Below are 17,752 nucleotides of genomic sequence, written 5' to 3' on the forward strand. Positions count from 1 at the left end.
GCGCAGAAAAGTGAAAAGTGGCTGCGATAGCTTGAATTTGAAATCGAGCACTTTTTCGAGCACTTTTGCGCATGTGTTGGTATTGCTGTCGTACTGTGTGGCGAGAAGAAGAGGAATAACAGGATAAATAACGAAGCAAAGAAGAGGGCTTCTTTCTTCGCTTCGTCGCCCGCACCTAGCTCTTGGCAGAAGAGAGCAACCGCGAGTTCACCAGCAGGAAGCGCACGGGCGCAAACGCGAACCAGCAGTCCAACGGGGGTGACGTACACGAGTGCGCGCGGACAGACAGAACCCCAGTGTACTAGTAACTAGCAGGGCGACGGCGAACATTTTCGCAGGAAGTACACCTCTGCACCTGATTCCCGGAGGTGGCGGTAGTTTCCCGTTCTGTGCGAGTACAGCATAACGGTGCGCGGGTCCGTACTTTACTCCGGCGGTGGTGCCCTCCGTAGAATCCGGAGGGGCGGTTCGGTTGCGATACCGTTCCGCTACCGTTCCGTTCCGTCCGGTTTCGGTATCGGTTGCGCTGCGGTTCCGCTTACATTTCCAGGGTCCCCGGTCGAGTGAGTGTTGTGTGCCGTGTGGTGTTCTGTGGTTCCTCGACTCCCTTAGCTGAAGCCGCGACCGCTTTCATGCATTTTATACAGCGTCGAGAAACAAAAATCGATCCACGGGTGTTTTGTTCCCATCACCATCATCATCACCAACAGCAGCAGCAGCAGCAGGCATTCCACGGACAACGACGACGACGGATACGTCTAGGACAACGGCGTAACCACGGGGAGTAGTGGCTGTGCGGCGGTACTAGAAGTGAGCCAATCAACCCGAAACGTGATGACCGCATAACGCACCGCACACGCCTCTGCGCTCTTCTTCCCTTCAGATCCCCCTTGATCCTCTCCGTGGTCTTGCTGTGGTCCTATGGTGGGTCGAGGCCACCGAGGGTAGCTTCGCCATCAGTTGCGTCGGTGCAGCACGCTGCTGCACCTGGTGCGTCGCGTCTGGTGTCCTCTACATCCTTGCACCACCAGCACCTCCACCACAGCATTGCAAGAACGACCGTCAGCTTCCCTTATAAATAGACAACGTCCCCTCGCGCACAACCCCCTGGATGTGAAGTGGGGAAGGAGGAGGGGGGGGGGGGTGCTGCCAACATTCGCTGCGGGCTTTTCGCGCGTGGTTACGCGCGCGCTTATACAATCGCTTCCTCTCTCCTCCAACCCGCTTTTCTCCAGCAACGTTTCGCTACCACCCGCCCCCCTCCCCGCGCACCATCTCCTCTGTATCCCTTTCGCTCTCTTTCTCTGGCACTGTCTCTCTGTTGATGACGGGTTTACTAAGATTCTTTCCGGAATCGACAACAAAAACATGTTACACGAGCGAGGCCGCTGAAGAGTGAATGGAGGACACCGAATAAATCCCCGTACCTCGTCAACCTGCTGGAGCGCCCATCCACCAATCAACAATAGAATGTCTCATCGTGTCTCAGCTTCGTGTGAGCCTGTGTGTGCGTGTATCTAAGAATGTGTGCACACTCACGTGTGATGCACGAGAAGCATGAGAAGCAGCATTCTCCACCATCATAAGCATCAGCAGCAGCAGCAGCAACGGCACCATCATCATCATCAACATCGTCATAATTGGAATCGAATTCCGCAACACCTCGCGGCTCGCTCTTCTTAATTTAGCATTAAAACTCGGCGCCCAGCCCGCCGGAACACCACGCGGACGCACGTATGTGCCTGTGTACATCGTTCTCTCTCTCTCTCTCTCTTCTGCTCTTTCGTTTTGTGTCTCTCCCTATGGTTTTCTCCGATGCGGATATTTTTATTGCACAAAGGCGGAAGAGGACGAGAAGCGGGCAGACCAGCAATCCTTTGGCAGGTTGCGCGGCTGTTACAGACCAGGTGGTGGCGACACTGAAATGTGGCCCCTCCATGAGTTCTGGCCCCTTCTCGCTTCCTCTACTTTGTTCTCGTTGCTCCCTCGTGCGTGCGTGCGTGCGTCCTTCAGTCCGTCCGTCCATTCGTCTGTCTGACGTATGTGTGTGGCGTGCCGAGCGTCCGGGATGGTCGGATTGCGGTGTTGCGCAGGAAGGAAGCAAGTAGCATGGCAGGGGAGACAAGGAGGAAAAGCGTGCCGAACTGCCGCGAAGAGAGACACACTTTTTTATTATTATTATTAGAACACGCGACATTTCGTGGGCCGATCGGTGTTGCGCCACCGGAGAGACGATCAACCCCTCCTCAAACCCCCCGCCCCCTCCCATTCGCACCCAGTCCATTAGTTTCGCCGCCTACCTGCATCCGCCTTCACAAAGCTCTTTCCCTGCTCAAGAACATCGACGAGCGCCCCTTAGACGTCACGGATTACGTTTATTCTCTCTCTCTCTCTCTCTCTCTGTCTATTTTTCTATCTATCTCTTTATTTCTCTCTCTCTCTCTCTCTCTCTCTTTGTCGATATCGGCCTTCCAGGATTTGTCTGCAGCAAAATCCTTCAAAGGCTCGCCGAAGAGCGGGAAGGCGAGGAGAGAGGCGTAAGCCACCCCTTTTTGGGTGGGCGATCGCAAGGGCATCGGCCATGTGACTATGGGGATGGTCCCGTGCATGGGACGGGAATGTCGAGGCACGAGCATGAGAAAGAGCGCATGTTGGTGTGAAGAAATGTCTCCTCTTGGCGTAAATGGAAAGGACATCCTTGCCATTTTTCTTTTCCATTCCCTCCCCTCCGCCAAACCACCCAACATATGGTATGCAAACGCGTGCCCGCGTTTTGAGCAAGCGTCTAAAAGCTTTCTCTTAGTTCACTTCGTCTCTTTTCTTTCTGTTTTTTTTGTTGTGTGCCTATCCCTTTCCAAGCAATGTGTGCAATGTGCGTGTGCGTTTAAGAGTTTTTGTATGGTCTCATCAACTGGTCCCATCCACGCTGAGATCCCTGCAAAAGGACGTTTTCTAATCTTCGTTATCTCTCGTTCTACGTTTTTTCTTCTCTCCGTGCCAAAGCAATTCATTTGTTGGTTGGGGCTTGTTGGATGCCGGTCAACTGTGCGAATACCGCGCCATTCACCACCACCATCATTACGTCCACCACAAGCATTCATTCCTCTGCACTCTGCCCGCCAGCGACGGAGCATGATGAGTAATAACTCTTCCAGCAACATCAACAAAAACAAAAGCAACAACAACTGCAGCTCCACCACCGCCAGTAGCCTAAAGAGCAGCAACACCACTAGCAATAGCAGCAGCAGCAGCAGCATTAGCCGTAAAATCAATACAATCAGTAACAACAGCAACGCTGTCAACAAAAAGCACACCAGCAGCGGCAGCGGCAACAGCTATACGACGCACTCCGGTACCGGAACCGGTGGGGGAGGCAACAGCCACGGGACGACCATGCCGGGCGCAACGTCGCGTCGCGTGGCGAAACGCAAAGCATCGACAGGTGAGTCTTTGTAGCCGTATCTATCTAGAATAGCTCGCCAGATCCCTGGTTAGAACAGGGAAGAACCGGAACCGAGCGTCCCGATTCGCGCCATTCACGATCGATCGAAATGGTGCGCGGAACAACTCTCCCCTCTCCTCCTTCTTCTCCTCCTCCTCCTCCTCCTCCTCCTCCTCCTCCTCCTCCTCCTCCTCATCCTCCCTACCGTAACATGATGTTTTGGAAAAGGTAAAATAGGACAGGAAGGATGAAGGATGAAGGTAGAGATCGGGAGGGCACGATCTCGTCGCTAATAAATCAACAAATCCAGCGTTCCAAGTCGTAAATCCAGTGTCGCGAACAAACCACTTTTTTCCGCTTTACACTCTCACCCCCTCCCATAAAGCTCCTAGTCACTAGTCGACTCCTTCCAAGGGCAAGGGTACGGGGGGCTTTCTTCTCCTGGGGAAGAGGGGGTTATGGTTTATGGTTGGCGGCCCCAATATTCGATCATTCCTTTCTTCCGTTTTTGTTTCTATTATTGCGGACTCCACTTCGCCCCTCCTCCCCTCTCTTTCTCTCTCTTTCTCTCTTTCACTCTTTTTCTCTCTCTTTCAAATGGCTCTCGAAAATGGCATGTCGAAAACATAATTTAGCAACTCTTCTACCATAACCCCCCCCCCCCCCCCCCCCCCTCACACTCACTCGACCATTAAGTACTGGTTCGCACGAAACCGTCGGTCACTCGTGCTGAAGGACCCGGCGGGCAACATCACTCGCTCTAACTCCTTTTCGTCCTCTCCCCTTCCCTCTCCCCCTCCCCTCTCCCTCCTATCTCTCTCTCTGGCTCTGAGTGCAAAAGCAAACAAAAACAACAACAGTAGCATCGCGAGTACGAAAAAAGGTCAATTGACGGTGGCGCAAAGCGTTAGGAAGGCGCTGCTGCTGACAACGATCCCCAGCACCGATTGAAATGGCGCGAGCCGCCGGCGCGAACCACAAACACACGGAACCGGTCGCTTTTCCTGCTGGCGTTCTATTCCTTTGCCGCCGCCATCGCTATTTGCACGAGGCGGTGGCGGGATGTGGTGGGACGGGTGGAGGGCGAAGCGTTAATGTAGGTCTTGGCAAAAATCATGCTGCAGAGCGCACTGCCCTTCCTTTTGTTTCCTGGGCTCGACGGTGCTCGTCACACGTCGGCCACAACTGTGGCGTGGTAGCGCCACAACAACAACAACAGCGGCGGCAACAGCAACGTTTGACGTACAAATGAACAACGCAGTGTGCGATGCGACTCGGCGTTGGCGTTTGTGCCAGGTAGTGTCTCCCGTTATGTAGGCCACCCGGGCTCGGGATCCAACCCTCGGAGCCTATAGGGCCGTGGTCCCTGGCGAGCGATCGGCTGGCAGAGACCTGCTTGTGCGATCCTTGCGCGCGACATTATTTCAATTCTCCAGGATACCTTCTTTGCTGCCGATGGTGCTCTCCTCGGGGACGGGGAGCACCTCAAACCCCCTTCCCTTTCTCGTCTGCCATCCTAACAAATGCAAGTTTGTGGACAAGTAGCGGATGGTACGTTTGCGTGTTCATCGTACGGCACGCCATCACCAAGCGCACCGCCGGAACAGGGCCTCGGGGATCCCGTTCTGATTGATCCGTACTCGGGCACGACACACACACACACGTGGTGCGCACACACGCGCACCCATTGGGAAACCGTTTTTTGATTGGCCACGGGTTGGTTTGCTACATAACGACGACGGTTGAGGAAAAATCGAAGCAGTGTGGTTGCGACGGGATTTGTTTCATTGGTTGCAATTAAAACGTGGTGTGTAGTTATAAGGTAATCGGTAGGCAGGTGGGGCAGAATGAATTGGTGCTCTGCCGATCCGTGGAACCGCCTCGCGAGGCTCACGTCAGAGCCCCATACCCCGCAGTATGTCCATCACTGTCACCGTTAAGCTGAAGCACATTCTTCAACTCGGGGACAGGCTAAGCCTTTGACCCTTCTTCGCAAAACGAGGGAGAAGAAATGGGAGAGGGAAAGGGGGGGGGGGTGGCAAAGGGCGAAGTGACAAGTGACTCCGTGACCGGCGGCAGCAGGGTTCACTAAAATTATTGCGGAAAACCGAACAGAACCACCAACACCACCGAACGCCGTCGCGTCTTTGCGCAATCCCCGCGCTGCGGTAGATTCATAATTTTGTTCGCGACGACTGGTGGCCGACTGGCCCGTATGGTTCCGTTTCACTGCTGTGGATTGCTTCCCCCTCCCCCCCCTTCCTTCAGCCTCATCCCAGCGTTTCGCTCTCTATCTCTTGGTGCGTCATTTTCCATGCTGCGGACGGCACTCGCGTGGTCAGTGTGGCGGTTTTTTGAGGAATTTGTTTTTAGGACTACGTGAGCGGCGAGTGTGCGAGCGCGCTTGCACCGAAAATGGTCGTTAGCAGCTAATGGCACTCGGCTCCGGACACCTCTGGTTTTTTACACCTTCGCCTGCACCCCGAAAAAAGTAGGAATTGCTGTCGTCGCTGTTGATGGTGCTGTTGCTTGCAATGCAGCAGTACTACGGCAGGAAACCGGACACAAATCGCGAGAAGGGGAGAGGGGGGGGGGGCTCTCCTTCCACTACATCGTCTCCTTTCTTACTCACGTTTCCCCCGTTGTCGTCGGCCCCTTATTTGGGTAGTTTAAAAATAGAGCTTGGTACGAGCCGTGTCGAGTGGAGTGCCGCGGCGCGGTCCGGTCCGGTATCTTTCGACACACATTTGACCGGCCTAGCGCGGCCCCGAACACTGAGCGGTTCGACCTCTTCGCCGCTGGTTACTGAGTTGGCTGGTTTGCCCGACTAGGCCAGCGCGATTGAGCTGGGCACGCGCTCCATGCTTCGATTTAGTCGCGATTAGATTGCGATTGTGTTGTTTGGTGTGATGGGCCAGCAACACTATCACGTGCTGGAATAGGAAGAGGAAGGTAACCGCGCATTCAGTTCAGTACATGTAGCGTTGCTTTTGATATCCTGTAATCAAGCACACGTATCTAATGTATGTATCCTTTCTTATTCCGTTTCATTCCTTTCATACCGATGTCGCATGTTGAGCAGTGAATATCCCGCCAAGTAAGTATGCGCACCGTTGTGATCCTGTGAGTCAATTCTAACACCTTACTGTTTGGTTCTTTTTCTGTTCATAGCGGTGAGAAAACGGCGTAAGATCCAGCATCTACCGAAACCGGGCGATGCCCGCCAGGAGCAGGTGCCGCAGACGAAGAACACCGTCGCCGTGCTGAACGAGCTAAAGCGCAACCTAGTGTACAATGTGGAGTCGCAGACGGGACCGGTGCATGCGCCACTCTTCACGATCTCCGTGGTGGTGAGTGTGCGCTCCGATTTCTTCCCGTAGTGTGCCGGCTTGTTCGCGGTTCCTTGCGAGTCTCCATTACCTTCATACGATGTTCGTCTATGCATCATGCGTTTATCATTTCGTTTTGCAGGTCGATGGCCAGAAGTTTGTCGGGACCGGGCCAAGCAAAAAGTTGGCCCGGGTGGCGGCTGCTGCCTCGGCGTTGCGCAGCTTCATCCAGTTCAAAGATGGGGCCACGCTCACGCCAATCGAGCCTCTGCAGAACGTGGACTTCACCAGCGACGATCCGATGATCGAGAACAGTATCTTTCCACTCTCGGACACGGTAGCGGGCGGTGCTGGCTGTGGTGTCCTGCACGAACCGCTGTCAGTTGTCACGAATGGCAAGCCGCTACCGGATGTTGCTAGTGCTGTTGCGGCTGGTGCTGGAGCTGCCACTGCCACTGCCGCGATCAGTGGAAACTCGTCCAATAACACCAACAAATACAGCAGTAACAGTAACTCATACAGTACTGGCGGCAGTAGTAGCAGCATCAGCAACAGCAACAGTGCGAGTAGTAATATCAACAGTGTCCATACGCAGCATACTGTCGCATCCAGTAGTATCGGTAATAGCAGCGGCCGAGGCAGTCAAGCCAAGTACAACCACAGCGGCCGCCAGAGTAATGCCGACACGACAACGCATGCCCTTGCTCATGTTAAGGGTGGAGTACGTGGTGGCACTTCAGGAGGAAATGTTGGCAACAACGGTAGCGTGTTGAGGCCCGGCCCTGACGGAGCCACCAGGGACGCAGCAGCGTCTGCTGCTGGTGAGAAAATCGGCACGGCTGCGCTGGATCGACACCTACCACACCATCAACAGGCACCAGCGGCGGTAGCGGGGCACGGCGGTGTTGAGACGGTTCGACTGTTGTCGGTCACAGCCGGTGCAACAGCTCCAGTCGCAGCAGCAGCAGGAGCAGCAGCAACAACAGCAGTTGCAGCCTCCAGTTTAACAACCAATAGTAATTGTCTTCTCCCTTATTCCCCGCCATTCACCTACACCATCTTTCATTCCCACCTATCTATCACTCTCAAATGCAATGCAAAAGCCTCTGCTATCAGGCCTACATCTGAACCCAGCAGAAACGAACGGAACACGATGACAAGGACGAGACAAACCGTCGCTATCCAACATCTACACATTAACCATAAACATCACTACCGGTATCCACTACACACCCATTGCATACTTATTCACCAAACAAGGGCAAACAACACACTACGACCATTCCCTTTCGTCTTCCTCCCTCTACCCCCACTCCCAGCCAACGTTCCTTAACCAGATACACTCACCGGCAGACAACAACAGTGTGTGCATACATCGAATACAAAGTGTGTGTGTTTGTGTACTGGTGTGCTGGTGTTTGTGTGCGTGCGTGTGCGTGTGGTTCACTGCACCATTTTGCTGTGGCTGTGTCGTACTGTATGTTCGTGCCATCCATTCATCAATCCATCCAGCCATTGAGAAAACACGAAAACTAACTCATCATGCGGTTTCCGCACCTATTGCTTTTCGGTCTCTCTCTCTCTCTCTCTCTCTTTCTCTTTCTCTTCTTTCTTTCTCTTTCTTTCTTTCTCTTACTCGTCCACTTTCGCGTTCTCAATTGTTTTCTTTCTGCTGCCTTTTGCAACGCAATGTCTCAATTGAGTCACTCTCTCTCTCTCTCTCTCTTTCACTCTCTCTTCTCTCTCTCTCTCACACACACACTCATACACATTCTCTTTTTCTCTTTCACCCTCTCTCTCTCTTTCTCTCTTTCTATCTCTCTATCTCTCTATCTATCTCTCTATTGATCACTTGCTCTCCTATCGATAATCCTAACTCCCGTTTGTTGTTTTTTCTCCATTTTCATTTTCCATTTCACTTTTTGTGTCACCCTGTGTCATCGCTGTGTGGCCTTCCGCCTCCGATGTGTATGCGTGTGTATCCCCGTTGCAGTAACCGGAGCCAGTCACGACGCCAGTCAAGATCAGTGTATCAGCGGCAGTCTTGACGGTGCCGCCAGCACCACTGTCACCGCTGCCTTCGATACTACTGAACCTAATACTTCCAATGCTGCCGCTGCTGCCTACATCGCTGTAACCACATTCCCTAGCACCATTACCAGCGCCTCCTCCGCTTGTCCTACCATCATCAGCGCAACCACAATTAGCGTTAACCCAGCCGTTCGAATGCTTCCTCCGGCCGATCGTGGTGCAGTACTAGCAGCGAAAGCTGTCGGCGGTTATGGTGGTGATAGTAGTGAGTGTCCGCGTTTCAGTAATAGTGGTGGTGGTAATAGTGGCATTAGAAGCGGTGATGCTGTGCCCGCCCCAAACGGCGTTCTTCCCTCTTCGACTCAGCACAATCTGACACCGACGGCGTCGATTGACTGGCAGCCATTGCAAGAGAAGTTGATGAAGGGTTCTCCCTACCGTCACAATCCTCAGCAACAGCAGCAGCAGCCGTTATCGTCGGCACCCAGACCTCTCTTCGCTTCCGGTCGACTACCGAGCCGGAAGACATCGTGTGCCGACTACCGCTCTCATCCCTACTACACTAACCAGCATCATCCACACAGCTACACCCACAACCACCAGCGGCACTATCAACACAATCATCTTGCGCACCACTATCATCACAATCATCATCAACACCATCATACCAATCACAACCATCCCCACACCGGTAAAGGAGGGAGTGCGTTCAGGGCCCGGGAGCAGCAGCAATCCCTAACGCCCGGTACGGTCCGGGCCGTACCGGTCCCCGGTTCGCACACTAACACCATCGTCCTTCCTTGCACGAGATCCTCCACTTTTAGTGTTACTAATAACGAGCATGGTGGTCGTCCACTGGCATCCGTAAACGGTGGGACAATCTCCACCTTCACTACTGTCACCACCACCACCATTACCACCGGGACAATTAGTAAACTTCCTGCTACCAATTTATCGGCCGGCAGCAGACAGCCGTCGCCGGTGTCATCACTGCCGCTGGCACCCCTGCCTCCATCGACGCTGAGTCCTAGTATTACTACTATTACTACGAATGGCGCTACCGATCGAGCCATTCCTTCCGCTCCCGTCCAGCCGTGTGCTTCCGCCCCACCAGCCACCACTACCATCATCACTATTCAATCGCCTTCAACTTTCGGTGCCAGTGCTGTCCCTCCGATTGCCTCCTCCCTCACCACAATCACTTCCACACCGAACACCCCGAACTCCCACCAAACTCCTGCCAACACTACCACCACCACCAACGGTACCTCCACTGGCCAAAACGGTCATCGGCAGGTGGTCGAAAAGATTCAGCAGAGTTTAGATTTGTTTAAAAATAACAATGAGAAGGCAGTAGCGTGGAAGAAGCGTTTCGAAAGCAAGTATAAAATTCAGTTCCACTCCCTACACACACTTATTATTGTTTTTTAGTTTTGCTCTGTCTATCTCAATCTCTCTGTTTTCATCTTCTTCATCCTTCTGTCGCCCCTAACCTTCCCCTGTTATTCCCCACTTCTGTCTGTACGTCACACTATCTCTATCTGTCTCTTCGTTGTTTATGTGTTTTTTTTAAATAATACATGTCCTTTTCGGCTCCCCGGTTCATTGTTTGGTTATCTTTCTCTCTTCCTCTCTCTTACCATCTCTCACTACCTTCTTTTCAACCTCTCCTTTTTTCTAACTCCTTTCTTCCTCTCTCTATATGTATATCATTCTGTCTGGTTATGATGTATGTCGTATTATTCCTCGTTTCTGGTGGCGGTATCGCAGTTTGTGTTTTAATGTACATATGCATACCGTTCCCTATCCCCACCTTCACCATATTGTTTCGCTTTTCTGATGCGTTGTAACACTCGCCAACCGGTGAACGTATCGCAATAGCGCAATCAGCAGCAGGCGTAGCGCACTCTCTGTCGAGCGAAATTTCTTCCACATCATTTTGATCTTTGATAGTTAAAGAATTGTCGCGTAATCCTGGATAGAGCGAGAGAGGAAGAGAGAGAGAGAGAGAGAGAGAAAGAGAGAGAGAGAGAAAGAGAAAGAGAGTGAGAGAGAGAGAGGGAGGGAGGGAGGGAGGGAGGAGGAGAAAAAGACAGCGAATTAGTTTGCATTCTTTGCTTGTTTACCCAGAAATAGTAGGTGAATTAAAGCTATATACCTGACCATATCCTTAACGTTAATATTACTGTCACGATCGCAATCGTTTTATCGAATCCGCAACTATCGACTCTCCAAGTAGAGAGGAGGGTTCGGTGGTTCTTAGGCAAGGGGATATTGGAGTAACGAGAAGCGAAATGACGTATTCGTCACATAGATAGTGCCTTACGATAGGAATAGTGAACAGAATGCGAATAGGCGTGGATCTGCTCGATTGGACAATTGCGCGCGCTTGTATGTGTGTGTGTGTGTGCGTGTGCGTTTGTTTGTTGTGTGTGTTTGTGTGTAGCTTCCACTGTACACTGGTTTTGTACTATTCCTTTGTCTCTCACTGAACACCCACCCACACCCTTATCACCACCCTATGCCACCGTTTATCCATAACTTGGATCATTGATTTGAAGCTGAATTGCTCTAGTTTCGATTTCCCCTGTATTTCCATCTTTTTGTTTTGTTGTTGTAATGTGCTTTGAATCATTTTAGTGGTTTATCCCTGAGTGGTATTCTAGAATCTATACTAACTCCCTGCCGTATCAAACCTCTTTGATTAAACTACCTGATTGTATTTGATTTTTTACATGTTTACGATGTTGTGTCCTAAATATATGCCATATCTCTTACTCTCTCTTTCTCTTTCTCTCTCTCCTTTCCCTCTCTCTCTCTCTCTCTCTCTCTCTCTTTCTCGACGTCTGGTTTTCCTTTTCTTTCTCTCATTTTCTTTTTGGTTATCTGTTGCGTCTTTTGATTTGTCATCGTTTGTGTCCCACGCTTGTACATATCGACTTACATGTATTATATGTTTTGTGTGTTGTTCCTTCCACAACCAACCGCGTCTATTCTATGCGTGTCGCCTTGTACTCTACTGTCTTGCGCGCCTCTATCTCTTTCGCTCTTACACCCTATTTCTCTCTCTCTCTCTCTCTCTCTCTCTCTCTTTCTCTATGCCTTTGGTTGTGTTCAAACAACATTACTTTACCCCTTTATGCATCAAAAACAAAACACCCACCCATTGACCGCCGTGCCTCCCCCATTACCACTGTGTGATCGACGTTGTGTTGTTCCGTGTGCGGCTGCAGAGCTAAAGGTGTCCGCCGCGAACATCGCTCGTAGCAGTGGTCCCGGTGCCGGCAACGCAACCGGCCATCACCCGAAATCCCAGCCGGAAAAAGGACCGGTCATGTTGCTGCACGAGCTCTTCACCGATGCGCACTTCGAATGCGTTTCCTCCGATGGGCTGCAACACTCGAAGTTCACCGTGGTCGTGACGGTTAACGATAACCAGCGGTTCGAGGGGACAGGCCCGTCAAAAAAGATGGCGAAGAATGCGGCCGCCAAGGCGGCGCTCGCCTCGATCTGCAACATCTCTTTCAGTCCACTTCAGCAGTCCAAGTTCGGGCTGATTAATGCTGGTGCCGGAAACGGGGCACTCTGTGCTGGTTCCGGTGGTCTTGCACACAACGGGGACAGCTCTTTTAAGCAAGGCAAAAACTTTGAATTACCACAAACGTTCGCGGATGCCATCGGGAAGTGAGTAACATCGTTTGTTGTGTATATATGGTGTACTGTATTCTGAATTCTAACCGCCAAATCTTCTCTTTCTTTTCTCTCTCTCTCTCTCTCTCTCTCTCTCTCTCTTTTCGTGTCTCGCTACAGACTGGTGATTGAGAAGTTCAATTTGGTAATGCAGAGCAGCGACGTGTACAGCCGGCGTAAGGTGCTGGCAGGGTTCGTGATGACCTATGGTTACGATGTGAAGACGGCGCGTGTTATTTCGTTGGCCACTGGTACAAAGTGTGTGAGCGGTGAGCACATGAGCGTTACTGGTTCGGTGATTAATGATTCGCATGCCGAGATCATTGCGCGCCGTGGACTGATGGACTTCATCTACAGCCAGCTCGACTTGCTTTGCCGCCGCCAGGCAGATCCGACCAGTGCTGAGGATACCCCTGCGCCCGTGGTTTTCAATGGTAGTACCACCGCCGCTGGTAGTATAATGGTTTCAGCTAACGAATGCTCGGCACAGCTGGGCTCGAAGGAAATGGAGACTGTCAGTACCGAACCGGAGGAGGAACCGATTTTCAACAAACCGAACAGTGAAACAGGCCTGTACACGCTCAAGGAGGGCATTTACTTTCATCTGTACATCAACACCGCACCCTGTGGTGACGCGCGGGTCTTCAGTCCACACGAGAACGACAGCATGGACGTGGACAAGCATCCCAACAGGTACGAAACCACACGATGATCGCGGGGCTACAGATTCATCTGAGGGAAGGGAACATGTTATTGATGCTCTGCTCTCTATACCGTTTTCTTGGTACGTGACAGGAAAGCCCGTGGCCAGCTGCGCACAAAGGTAGAGTCAGGTGAAGGTACGATACCGGTGAAGAGCAGTGAGGGCATCCAGACATGGGACGGTGTGCTGCAAGGCCAGCGTCTGCTGACGATGTCCTGTTCCGACAAGATCTCACGCTGGAACGTGCTGGGACTGCAGGGATCGTTGCTAGCCTCTATTATACAGCCAATTTATCTGCATTCGATCGTGCTCGGTAGCCTGTTGCATCCGGCACATATGTACCGGTGAGTGGGAGTGAACTGTGCTAAAGGTGTATCGTGCTGCTGTGGAGTGTATTCGAATCTAATCTTGCCATTTCCTCTCCTAGTGCTATCTGCGGTAGAATAGAGAACGCAATCCAGGGGCTTCCGCCACCGTACCGTCTCAACAAACCGAAGCTGGCGCTAATGACATCAGCGGAGTCCCGCAACCAAACCAAACCGCCAAACTTTTCCATCAATTGGATCACCGACTGTACTGAGGTAGAGATCGTCAACTCGTTCACCGGCAAACTGATCAACAACAACACCAATACCAGTAAAATGTCGCGCTTGTCGAAACAATCGTTCTACCGGCGCTATACCAATGTCATCGCACAGCTGCCGCATGTACGCTTCCGTGACCTTAAACCAACGTACTTTGAGACAAAGATGTCGGTGGTCGAGTACCAGCAGGCCAAACGCGAGCTTTTCGCTGCGTTCAGTAAGGAGGATTTAGGCGACTGGCTGAAGAAACCGATAGAGCAGGATCAGTTCACGCTGCTGACTGCGAAGGAAACGGATCCTCCTTCACAGCAGCAACATCAGCCACAACAGCAGTCACAACAACAGCAGCAGCAGCAGCAAGTACAACAGCACGGAATACAACAGTTACCGCAGCTATTATCGCCTTCATCTTCGGCGATGCCAACATGATCTGGAGAAATTATTGGCATCAGAGCGGCTGTCACCAAGACCATCACCACCAGTACAACCAGCAATTGTTCGCGGTGCCATTTTGGGCAACATGCTGCCACAGTGGGTAAACAAAATTATGGGATAATGCGGTGCGGTGTACATCCTGCCGCAGCCTGCAAATGTATCTCGGAGTACCGCAAATCCTTTCAACGCAGTAGCTCTGCTTAGGCGCTATTTCGTTGGGTGTTGGTTTTATCCTATTGTTGAAGCAGATTGCCAGATAACTAATGTTTACCTGCAAACGTTTCGTAATGTTAAAGATAATCTAAACTAGGGCCACCTGTTTTACAGCTGTTTCGGGCAGTAGAAGGTGAATCGGGTGTTTTTCGAATTACGGTGAAACGAATTAGAAGAGGCTTGCGACCATGTTTCCGACAAGCACTGTTTTAAAATCAAGTTGTTTGTTAGATCGCTCATCCTATGAATCTTCAAAAGAATGGGGACATGGGAGGACTCTTAACCATTTCAAAATTAATTTACTATACCCTAAGCTACTGGCTATTCCTTCCGAATGCCTACTTCCCTAACGAAGAGTGAATGTTGAAAGGCCATTTGAATAATTGGAATGATTTATTCTTAAACACGAACTATGTTAGTGCCAAATCAAAAACAAAACAGGAAACCGATTGGAACTCTTCTGGAGAGCAATAAGCATGGGGTAGGAAACGGTGTGTTCTGGCACGAGCGTTATAAACCCTGCAAATAGGATCACGATGGGCAAAAGCAAGAAGTCCTGCTTAGCGAGAAGCTAGGTAACCTAGGGATACTGATTATTTTTTACATGTTACACTGGCAGTATTTTGAGTTAGATGATGTACCGTTTCTTTGGTATTATTTTTTTGGATAGTAGTAAGCACCTCCGTTAAGCGAAAAATTCGATGAATTGGAGTACAATTTTGAATTGAAAATGCTGCTGATCACATTGCTCTCGCCAGACGAGAACTGCAACACAGTACGAAAAGAAGAAAGGCAAATCGAAGCAAACTGCTGATGGGTCTGAAACTTAGTGACGAATGCGATTGCAAGCAAAGTAATGAACTTAAAAGAAGAAGCAGCACCATTCAGCCTAATTTATTGCATCTACATGCATACGCAATCAAGAACACGATTTTTGCAACAGCATGCAAGTGGATTATGTGATGCAAGTGAGTGATTATGCGTATCACCACCGGCTACTGTTTTTTGGTACACCATACGTTGAATTTGGATAATTCTGCTTTTGATACTAGAACATCGAATTAGTTTCCCAGAAGGAACGAAAAAGTACACAAGGAACATTCTAGACATTCACAAGTTGCTACCACTGCATAGGATTCTAGCTTTTAAACCTAGATTAACAAATCTACAAAACAGGAAGCGGCACTCTCCGTGACATCGAGATATATACTATTTTCTTATAATCATAATTCCTTACAACCTTTTTTGTAGGACGTGCACTGATCGATGAATGCAATGAGCTAGCGATACCTTTAGCAAGCCTTTTTTTCGGTGCAGCATTTTCGGTGGGTTTTGCTTGCGTAAAGTTGTTCGTTGTCATTAAAAAAAAAAACTGTATGCAATCTGTCATTCAGTACTATTTAAGGGTAGCGTAAGCTTTTTGGTTTTGAGTCAAGTGTCCCTTAGCCTAGGAACTAATAGTGTATTCGGTTTGCTACTGTTTGTACTGAATTGAAAATACCAATTACTCTTCGCGCAATTAGACGTCGAGTGCTGAGTGCTAGTACGTTTGTCTGGATTTTGGTTTGGCTGTTATTCTTAGTAGAAGGCTGGGGTGAGAGCAGGACAGAAAAGAGAAGACAATGATAGTCCCCAGAAACCGAGACAGCGCCAGTCGAAGTAGACAGTTGGACTACCGTATTCTCTTATCATCCGTATTAAACAGCGCTAGTCTTATTCTCCAAAAAAGTAATAATAACAATGATAAAACCAACTATAATAATGTTAGCGGAACCAGTTTGTGATAGAAACATTAGATCTGACACAATTTATATTTATAATAGCGCCACCCCTACGATATGCTCGTTTTCATTTCTAATATTTAAAGTAAAGATAGTATTTCAGTAATTATTTGAATTCTCCACACGTCCGGATAAACGTCGATTCGTGCGGCCGAGCTCATTATTACGGTGCTTCACATTCACTAAAGCAAAACGCAAAACGAAACTTCGGTATTGCATTGTAGATCGGCCACTGATAGAAATGCAGTTGACTGCGGAGTTTCGGGATAAGTATATATGTATATATGCATATGTATATTTATATTCATCGATAAATGTATATAAATATACATGTACATATACAAATATGTACATAAAACGATGGCTGGTTATTGCCGGCCGGGTTTCCCAGCAAGTCTTCTAGGTGCAGCCGAAAGGCGCCGGGCGTGGGTTGCAGGGAATTCAAAAGAGAGACGAGAGAGGAGAAAACGAAAATAAATTACAATGCGAGATTCACAAGCTGGGTACGAGCAGCAAGAACTCTGATATATACATATAGAGAAAACATTAAACACCAATTGGAATGCCAGTGAAATAGTTATTAGTGAGAGAATTAGAGGAAATGACGAATTTTTTTTTTCTTAACAATATTCCAACTTATGGTTTTTGTGTTGTGGCTATCGGATCTCCGTGAGTGGTGTGGGATGGATGTACACCTGTTTTGTAACATATATTTTAAATTGTCGTCTTATATGTTTAGTGTTTTGGCGAGGTCGCAAACGAAGTAACGAAGAAAGGTTTTGGGGAGCTTTCAGGTGTCCTATATCCCTATCTACCCGTAACAATGTTGAACTTTAAACTTTCCGCGGAACACTGCTTCCTGCGAATGAACTTTGACGTACGAACTGGGTGATATAAAATATAAATTATTATTTTTGTTTCCATTATCCTTACGTTTTATTGTTTTGCTATCCGTAATCTATGTTAGTTGGATGAAGTCCAATTTACAATTCCACCTCAACCACCAGACCGACAGAAAACCGACCAAAGATCAGGTGTGCCGGCATGTCAATGGTCCGGCTCGCCTTTGATCCTATTTCGTTCTTTTCGTTGCAGAGCAACATATTGTTTCATCGACGCGGTTCAACGATAATAAAAAAATAGAAGATAAAAAAAACACAAAACAAACAAACAAATCGAAACTGTGCTTGTCAATCGTGGCAGAGGCCACAGTTGCGAGTGCTTAAGTGACCGTCGTTGAACCGTATGCGGTCATGTTATTTTTTGCATCTTCACCATACATCACAAACACTCACACACACACACACACACACACACTCACACGCGCACACTATGAAATGCACACCGACCACTCACACACTTCTCGGACGTATGTATGTTTGCTGATAATAAATTGAAATACTTACTGTGATATTAATCTTTACTTGAAATATGTAGAAACAAACAAGCAATGTTTAAAACAAAAAAAAAAATAAAACAAAAAAGTAACAAATTTTTACAAATGAAAATTCGATCGAGAAAGAGAGACGGAGAGGAAGAGAGCG

General features: G+C 49.5%; 1 protein-coding gene across 3 annotated transcripts; it reads left to right on the forward strand.

The window, feature by feature from the left end:
- The first annotated feature begins 87 nt into the window (after window positions 1-87).
- Window positions 88-17,140, forward strand: LOC125952089 (double-stranded RNA-specific editase Adar). 3 transcript variants are annotated; one of them, XM_049681370.1, is made up of 11 exons: window positions 88-563; window positions 648-810; window positions 3,004-3,442; window positions 6,525-6,539; window positions 6,614-6,792; window positions 6,914-7,787; window positions 8,765-10,180; window positions 12,036-12,486; window positions 12,613-13,185; window positions 13,288-13,539; window positions 13,623-17,140. In XM_049681370.1, the coding sequence occupies exons 3-11, from the start codon at window positions 3,133-3,135 to the stop codon at window positions 14,206-14,208; spliced, it is 4,656 nt and encodes a 1,551-aa protein (XP_049537327.1). In that variant the 5' UTR covers window positions 88-563; window positions 648-810; window positions 3,004-3,132; the 3' UTR covers window positions 14,209-17,140. The 3 variants fall into 3 exon arrangements, with proteins under 3 accessions (XP_049537327.1, XP_049537319.1, XP_049537335.1); XM_049681362.1 differs by having other exon boundaries at window positions 88-810; XM_049681378.1 differs by lacking the exon at window positions 8,765-10,180 and having other exon boundaries at window positions 88-810.
- Window positions 17,141-17,752: the final 612 nt, after the last annotated feature.

The sequence above is a fragment of the Anopheles darlingi genome, chromosome X, assembly GCF_943734745.1.
Source record: "Anopheles darlingi chromosome X, idAnoDarlMG_H_01, whole genome shotgun sequence".
Classification (NCBI taxonomy): domain Eukaryota; kingdom Metazoa; phylum Arthropoda; class Insecta; order Diptera; family Culicidae; genus Anopheles; species Anopheles darlingi.